The following is a 9,186-nucleotide window of genomic DNA, read 5'->3' on the forward strand; positions in this document are numbered from 1 at the left end:
AAGTCGGAGAAATAATGAGAAAATTGAATGTGCATTTGAATATCGCATTCACTAATGCTATGGTGATCCTCCTATTGGCAATGCGACAAGGATGTGCGATGTCACGTGTAAACAACTTTCCCTTTGATGGACCATAAAATGCCCTCAAAATGTCTCTTTCTGCTTTTTCTTGTGGTGATACAAACTCTATATCCATCATGTATTCTTTAAAAATCTGTATTACATGCCCTCACGTAAAAAGAACACAAGTCATGATCTACTGATAGATGTGATTAAAGAGGCAATTTATGCGAAATATATACTAAAGTAATGGGGAGAGTTGTTCACAAGTGACATCACACATCTCTGTCGCATTGCCAATTTGAGGATCTCCATAGCACTAGTGATCGCAATATTCAAATGCTCATACCTTTCTTAATATTTGTCCGATTTTTCTCAAACTTTCGTTGATATGTTTCTTTGATTTTTCTGTTTTCATACAAGCTATCTTATTCCAAAGTTTTCTTTCTCCTTTAATTGAATAAGGGGACATATTGCTTGCCACAATTAAAAAAAACCGTGTGGTATTATAAACAAATGATGTTAGTGAACGCGTCTGATACAGATTATTATAGATATAAGAATGTAATAGAATGTCAACAGTCTTTTACATATATATTTTTTTTGTGCAGGCCTATGAAATAAATAACGTGGTGTTATTCAAACAGGTTTGATAAAATAGGAAACATGAAACACGATCAATCTTTATTTTTCATTAATGCAGCATGCTCTAACCTCCATTCGTCAAGTTGACTAGTTCCATGTGTTTTCCGATGGATGCTGTCCTTATACATAGTTTCGGGGGGGGGGGGGACAACCGCAACCCACATGAACTAAAGGTTTGTCATTTATTATCAATCAAGTACCAAAGGTTAATAACATGCATCTACATGACCAATTATACTATTCTTTTTTTTCAATGCAGGGGGGTGGGGTGTCCCGCTGTATGGCTGCCTCCCCCCCGATGTCACTGTATATCATTTTCTATCATATTGGTCTACATTATTTTGGGAAAAGCATAATCAATGGCTATCGAATTCCTAGTTTACACATTCCCCCACAGAGTTCATCGATTCGATCCTCGACATCAGAGATGCACTGCGAGATCTCAACATTGGTTTGTGGATGGTCAACGATGCTTGCATTCCTGATCTAGTAACACCTGAAGATGCGGTTGCTATGGAGATATCAACCATGTCTGGAGAACCCCTCCCTACTGTTCCGATCACAAGTACTGAGGATGTAGCGACCTATATCTTTACTTCTGGAACTACAGGTATCATAATATATCGAATCACGTTGTTAAATCATGGTAGGGTCCTTGGTCAAATGCTCACATTGCAAGTCAAATTTTATTTGCAACATGGACATTTCCAATTGAAAAATTATATTGTGCTGATATTTGACTTCTCCGTGGACATATTTTTCACCTTTTTGGGGGAAAAAAGTCTGTCCATGCAAAACGTTTTTTTTTTATTAATATCTGAATGTCCAAATAATTATAGGACATATCATTTCATTGGACTCTGCGGACATGTTTGACCTAGAAAACCAGGAAAACCGTGTTGTCTTCTCAACGAGTCAAATACTCGAATAATGATTTCTTGAATTGTTAACGTTTCTTTTGAATGTTTAGATTGAATTGAACGAAAAAGGTGATCCAACTCATTTTGAGAGATCACCCCTAACGGTAGTGATTACTTTCCCTGAATCACGAATGCAAACGAATACACAATTTATTTGAAATAAATCGAAACAAACATGTCAGATTCCGGAGTTTACTCTCAAATAGCCTACAATTTAGAGAAAAAATATCCGACTTTGACTGATTTTTTTTCTTATTATTTATCCGATAGCAAAGGAAACGTGTTCCTCCCACATATGAAACCCATACAAAAACCTTTGCGACCGGAGGGGGGGGGGCGACCCTCAATGCACTTTCTTAATTAAAAATAGCAATCGTCCAGCATTTTCTGTCCCCATGCAATCTTATCAAAGATTAAAACTTTTATTTATTTTTATTTTTATCATTATTATTAATCTTGTTATTATTACAATCACTTCAATTATTTGTTACAATAATCATTACTGGTATTTTCATCACCATCACTACTATCATCATCTTCCTCATCAAAATAATCATGTCACGACCAAGCAATTCAATCATCTTCTTTACCCCCAGGAATGCCCAAACCAGTGAACATACCTCACTATAAAGCAACAGGGGGAGGTGTGTTCTGTTGTATCCACGTTGGAGTAACACCATCAGACGTGTACTACATAGCACTGCCGATGTACCATTCATCTGCACTTCTTATCGCAGTTGCTGGAAGTCTTTTCTCGGGTATGCTTGACAATTATTGTGTAAGGAATTACAAAAATATGTATTAAGTATTCATTAAAAAGGTAACAACATAATCAGCAAAATACTTAAAAAATAAACGAAGAGAAGTTGATGTTATCGAGGTTGTCCGATTAGGATCTATGGTCAGAATTTATCAAGCGAGTTCAAAATGTAAAAAAAACTGACAATACCACATACGATTTCTCAACTTGATCAATGACGTACTATTCTAGTCACCTGATTTTTCTTTCATGGCCCGTATTCTGAAGTCGAGTTGAACTTAAACTCAGGTTTAAAGTTGTGGTTTAAGTATGGCAAGCCAAAAGTATGAAAAAAATTATTAAGTTGTATGTTTCTTACGTTTACTGTGCTCTTTCCTGATTCATCGATGGTAAAGACAATCATCTATTTATACTTCCTAAACAATTATGAATGATTTGAGAGCCGAATGAGCTGAAAGTATGGTATCTCTACTGTAAGTGATTATGTAACAATTGGCTGTCCATACTTAAACCACAACTTGAGTTTAAGTTAAACCCGACTTCAGAATACGGACCATAGAATAAATACCACGAAGTCATGGAAGTGGTAGGTCGGGAATGCTTAAGCATCATCTCCATTTGAAAGTGTTAGTGTTCATCGTACTGAAAAATGGCAACAATAATTTGAGAAAAGTTGAGCATTGACTAACTGTGAATTGACTTTGTACAACGTTATAACTTTGGTCGCTCTGTAGACATTGTCGCCTGTGTGGCGTACGAAATCTGCCAAGGATCAGGCTCTCGGGTTTACATGGCATAATTATGGCCGATAATGTATTACTTTTTATGTTCATGTTAGTTAAAATTGTTTGAATAAAATTGGAATGTTCTATATGATGAGTTGGTAAAATTTAGTTCGTATCAACCTGAATGTGCTGTATGCTAATAATAACAATGGAAATCATGTTTCTATCCAATTCACCTCGACTAGGAGCCACCATAGCTATCGCCAAGAACTTTTCGGCGTCGCGTTTCTGGGATGACGTCAGAAGGTTTCGAGTTTCTATTTTCCAATACATCGGCGAGGTATGCAGATACCTCCTGGCGCAACCGAAGGTAAGAAGGTGATACTAATGGTAATAGATCTCAGCCCAGGGTAGTGTCAAGACTTCCCATCAGGCGGTGTATGCGAGAGGCACATCTTATCTAGGATCAGGTGATGTTACAGGCAGTATAGGAGCTGGTACTGTAGGTGGTGCTAAAGTAAGGAGGGCATCGGAGAGAGAAATTCTAATTCGAGGTACCATGTCACAGGCGGTATACCATTAAGAATGACAGGTACATCATGACCTGGTCGTGGTAAAATGGTGTTACAAATCACACATACATAAATAATACCAGCTCCGAGGTGCTATGGATGACGTATAGGTATATGGTTACACCATTACCTGCCCCGGCCATGGTGCGATGGTGTAACTGGCAGTGAGTGGTACATCACAGCCAAAGAGGGTATCGAGGGTGGCAAAAAAATGAAGAGAGTAAGTGTAGGTTTCTCCTAGCCCAACAAAAGAATAGGTGAAGTACAGATCGGGTTAAGGATCGAGTAACAAAGTGTACCATAATTAGCATGAGAAGTGGGGATATCTCAGACCTGATGCGAGCCAAGTTAGCTGGTACCGTCCAAGTTTGTTAGGATAAGTATAGATGCTGATCATGACCAACCGCGTTGCCAAAAACTTATTCCTAATGGTTTGGTGTTTTGGAAACATTTCCTCTCATTTTTCTTTTCCATATAGAAAGAAAACGACGGCCAGTACCCTCGTCCGGTGAAAGCGGTCGGTAACGGATTGAGACCCGATGTTTGGAGAGAGTTCAAGGAGAGGTTCAAGATAGCTCCAATACTGGAGTTCTATGCTGCCACTGAGAGCAACTTCAGTTTCTTCAACTCTGATGATCATGTTGGAAGTGTTGGCAGATATTCACGGATTGTAAGGGTGAGTACTTCTGAGAGGTGGCAGCGCCAGGGTACTTTGATGATATATGTCCATGTTTTGATAGAAGGGGTAAGACGCCTTGCAGGTAATGTTATTTTCTCTCAATTGAATAATATGGGTAGTAAGCATTAGGTTACAATCACCTTTAATTTGACTGCTTGCTATTCCTCCTCTATTCCGTTTTCTTCCTCTCCTTTCCACTGCTTGGAAAATCATCGGATGGTGACCCCTGACGTCTATGACGTCATTCTGCATCAATAACCAAGGGAATCCCAGTCCCCACTAGCACCCAATGATATTTTACTGGGCTTCAATAAAATCTGAACTAGATTAAATGCAACTTGTTTTTGCAATATTATGGCATTTTCCCCATAATAATCAAGGTCGGTAAAGTTATATATCTTTAAAAAAGTTAACATGACGAATTGGACAAATATCGTCCCATCTCCCTGATGATTTTTTTTCTCCAAAATTTTTAAGGAAAAAAGCCCAGTATATTCTCGTGCCATGAAGTTTCTCACAAATTGTTATCATTTTATAAACTAACAATTTGGCTCGTAAGAAACATTCAACGATTGATGAATTAATTGATGAAGTTACCAAGGCGATTGATAAAAAAAAATCATGGTAGTTACCATTAGATGGCAAAATTAGCATAATAGTAACTTATATGCAGCGGGGCCCACGCGTAGAGGCTCAGAAGTTACCTTATAAACGGAACTCAATTTTGCAATCATTACTAACTCATGTTCTATACAACACATTGCCTGTGGTGTACCTCAAGGTTCTCTTTGGGTCCATTGCTTTTTTTATTTTTATACATCAGCTATTTTCAAAACTCTCCCTCTTTTTTTTCTTTTTTCCAGTATAATCATTCAATCAAATCGAAATCAGTCATTGTGCCAATTTTATCTGGAACCCGATCGGACGAGGTTTTCACTTCTATATATATCTTACAGCTAGGAGTTACATGTATATACATTACTGACATTTTTATCATTTGATTTTTTTTATCAACACGCAGAAAATTTTGGATAGAGTGGAGATAGTTGACTGTGATTACGAAACTGGAAAACCGAAACGGAATTCTAATGGCATGTGTGTCCGTCTTCCACCCGGTAAGATAAAATCATCCAGTAGTCAAGTAAGCATCTGATTCATATAACTGACAGGTTGAAAAAGAATGACAAACTTTAAAATTGTTAATTGAATTGATTTTTAAAAAATTAATTTCATTCATATAATATATAATTTCATAACATAACTAAACATTACACGAGTCGTAGATAAAGTGTACAAAAATATCATTTAAACAAAAAGATCGTCTGCCATGCCATTTACGTAACTCCTGAAGTTGATATACATTTATAAAGAAGAATGGCATTTTTTCTTTAATACAAAAATCGTTTCATGACCTGTTGATGAAGATGACAAAAATTTTATATTCTGACAATAACATGCATCCAATACTACTCATCCAATGACCTCTCCCCGCCTAGGCAAGTTTCAAATAAAGTTGTGGATGCCTACTTTTTGTCAAATTTGTTAATCGTATAGGATTGTCCTGGGTTCAAATAAATAAAAGTTATTTTTATGGTAACTTTGCCATCCAATGGTGATTACCATGGCAACAATGCACATCAGCTAATCAAACTCAAGGATTCCATGAAAGATACCATGGGGATAGCAAAGTTAATAATGGTAATTTTTATGCAACGGGGCCCACGTCTAGTCGATATTTCCGTACAGATAACAAGTTGCAAAGTTCAAATCACATCACGGCACTTATGCGGGCATCTTATTACTTGAACCTGGTGAAGTGAATTGATAGCTCGCAGGATTCATTCCTTTTGAAATATTAATATATCGGCAGCTATGATCAAGTTTGGGTAAAACTCATTGTGGAGTGCACTAACCGACGTGAGAGCTACACGAACCGAGATTTAGAGGTCTATTTTCATCTCGAATTTATGAGAAAATCCGTTATATCTCATAATTTCCATTTTGACGATTCGAGCCACGATTGAAGCGGTGAATTACTCGTGGAGTAATCGTAGTGACCGTACTAGATCGTATCAGATCAGGGGCCCGTCTTACTAAGTTGCGATTGATACGATCAATCGCAACTATGGAAAGCCAGCAAAGCAGTAAAATGCATGTTTGTTCACAAATAATGTATGTATATCCATGAATTCATTGATTTCTTGACAATTTTTTGTGATCTTTGTTTACAAAGGACATTTTGAAAATTTATTGTAGAAAAAAAATATGACACTGATGGATTTCCATAGTTACGATTGATTGGGGCCCAGTCGTGGAAATTATATTGATCGCAGACAAAATTCGACTGGTTCAACTAGTTTCGCGATCAGTTTCGAAGGGCCATGCAGACGTCGCGTTCGGATGAAACGCGGTCACTGCAGGCATGGCACCATGCCTTGTCAGGTCCGGTCTTATAGATATAAGGGCGTAATCCATGTTGAAATAATCGATAAGTCCTTTTTTTACCATGTTTACTTCCGATGTTGTATTACAGGTTCATCAGGTTTGATGCTGTTTCAGATCACGGACAAATCAGCTTTCGTCGGTTATCATGGCGCCGAGGAGATGACCAACAAGAAGATTGTCCGGGACGTCAAGAGAGAGGGAGACGCTTATTTCAACACTGGTGATCTCCTTAAGATCGACGTCGACAACTACGTCTATTTCATTGACCGTCTCGGGGATACATTCAGGTAAAAGAATTCTAATCAAATATGTCAAATGCCTGATATTCATTTTGTAAATATCTTGGGCGGTGTTATTCGTATATATTTTTCCCTTAAATAAGTCATCTACTCGTTCCAGAACCGTAGACTTATTTTTTCCGAGGCTATTGGGTATACCATATGCAATAGTATACTATACTTCAGTCCTTAATATTAACATAGTTCTGTTTTGCATTCCCGCCTCCAATTATTACCGAAAAAATATTCAGAGCTGACCTGTCTTTTTCAAATTCTCTTCATCATACCTATGACTTATTGCATAACAAAGGAACAATCGTTTATGATGGATTTCTGTTATCGTTCCCTAGATGGAAAGGAGAAAATATATCAACAATGGAAGTTTCTCAAGTTCTGGGCCTATTTCCTGCTATCCTCGAAGCCAATGTCTATGGTGTACCTGTCAAGGGTAAGATTTGATTTTTCAGATATCAAACTCTAACATTGTACAATGGAGCATTGCGGTACGAATATCATTGTACATACATCATAAAAGTCTTTGAATTACACGTGAATGGAATGATCTTCCGAGGGCAAATTATTTATAGACGCGAGGAGAAAAAACAGACTTCATAACGAGGGGAAAATGGTTTAATAACACGTTTTCAATGTACGAACTTTAGTCGGTGTACATACGACATTTCATATCATAAGAATTACCTCCATGTAAAAACATTAATAAAACTGGGTCCGTTGGTGCCACAACCTTTTCTAAATAAACGATGACCGGGATAATTATCCCAAAGCTTAAGCTTTGGGATAGAGGTTTCATAGCCACATAGCTACGATTTATAAGGCTAGATAGTAACCTCAGGATAACTTAAAAATGGTAGCCCGATTCAGCAATTACAATTTTCTTCATAAAATAACACATTTCATATTACAGGTCACGATGGACGGGCAGGGATGGCATCCATTGTTCTACATAAAGGAGCTACCTTAGATTTCTCAGCTCTCTATCAGCACATCACCTCATCTCTCCCAGACTACGCCCGGCCGAAGTTTCTCCGACTTCTTAATGAGATGGACCTAACTAGTACATTCAAACACAAGAAGACTGAATTGATGAAGAGGGGATTCGCCCCCGATGGATACGGAGAAGTTTACATCATTGACCCGTCAAAGAAGACATATGAACCAATTGACCATGACCACATCAAGGTGTTAACAGGAGGCCATTCAAAGTTGTAATGGTAATTAGCACTTCAAGTATCACGAAAATATAGAGAGACCTCAATATTGTCTCCTCTTGGAGGTTACAAACTTGTTACGAATTAATTGAATTGTTTGAGAGTAGAGTTTTTTAACAGATCCTTCGTCACCTTTCTCGATAAAACTTTATTGCGCAATCCTGAAGACTATGGATTTGGAAGAGCGCACTCATGTTAAAATCATATGATCACTATTAATTGCACACGTGGGCGTAATATGCTCTAATCGGTCCCTCTTTTAACGGTCACTGATAAATGGTTTAAATAAAAGGAAATATTATAACAGTTAATGCTTGATCCCTGAAAAGCATTTGATACGCTAGATCATTGGACCCTTGTGGCTCAGTGGATTCGTCTCCGGGTTTTGGAAGAAAGGGTCATGGGTTCGAATCCCAGCCATGACGTATAATTCTACTCAGAAAGGAATTATCTACCGATTGTGCTGCACTCAACCCAGGTGAGGTGAATGCATGAGCGCGTATCAGCAGCTATGCCAAAGCCAGGGTAGTTTATTAACATTAAATTTTAATTCATTAACAAACTTCACTCATTTGATACGAACATTTTGTTTTGCGGTATATACAATGATAATAATTTGTAAACAAATGTAAAAATAAATTGTGCATATCACTTCATAAACAGACGTCAAATGCTAAAAAGAGAAAAAGAAAGTATAATACTGTTGAATGTATAAGCTGAAAATTATGTCATTATGGGCTTGATGAAGTATCAAGATTGATTTAGGAATTGTCTGTAAGGCAGAAGGCAGGTTGCGTGTGACAGTGGTAATTTATCCGTAGCTCTTCACCCTAAATGGTTTACCCCAATGTCTAATATAGGAACCCTTCTTAT

At 37.6% G+C, this 9,186-nt stretch overlaps 1 protein-coding gene across 1 annotated transcript; it reads left to right on the forward strand.

Moving 5' to 3' along the window:
* The first annotated feature begins 1,078 nt into the window (after positions 1 to 1,078).
* On the forward strand, positions 1,079 to 8,763 carry LOC121415646 (very long-chain acyl-CoA synthetase-like). Its single transcript, XM_041608934.1, has 8 exons — positions 1,079 to 1,315; positions 2,222 to 2,383; positions 3,356 to 3,480; positions 4,161 to 4,358; positions 5,383 to 5,476; positions 6,895 to 7,093; positions 7,435 to 7,532; positions 8,010 to 8,763. Exons 1-8 carry the CDS (start codon positions 1,165 to 1,167, stop codon positions 8,312 to 8,314), a joined length of 1,332 nt encoding a protein of 443 aa, XP_041464868.1. The 5' UTR covers positions 1,079 to 1,164; the 3' UTR covers positions 8,315 to 8,763.
* Positions 8,764 to 9,186: the final 423 nt, after the last annotated feature.

Source organism: Lytechinus variegatus, chromosome 5, assembly GCF_018143015.1.
Source record: "Lytechinus variegatus isolate NC3 chromosome 5, Lvar_3.0, whole genome shotgun sequence".
Lineage (NCBI taxonomy): Eukaryota > Metazoa > Echinodermata > Echinoidea > Temnopleuroida > Toxopneustidae > Lytechinus > Lytechinus variegatus.

Coding starts and splice junctions, on each gene's coding strand:
- LOC121415646 (XM_041608934.1), top strand. CDS start 1,165: ATGGTCAACGATGCTTGCATTCCTGATCTAGTAACACCTGAAGATGCG. Junction 1,316..2,221: donor CTTTACTTCTGGAACTACAG/GTATCATAATAT, acceptor CTTTACCCCCAG/GAATGCCCAAACCAGTGAAC. Junction 7,094..7,434: donor CGTCTCGGGGATACATTCAG/GTAAAAGAATTC, acceptor ATCGTTCCCTAG/ATGGAAAGGAGAAAATATAT.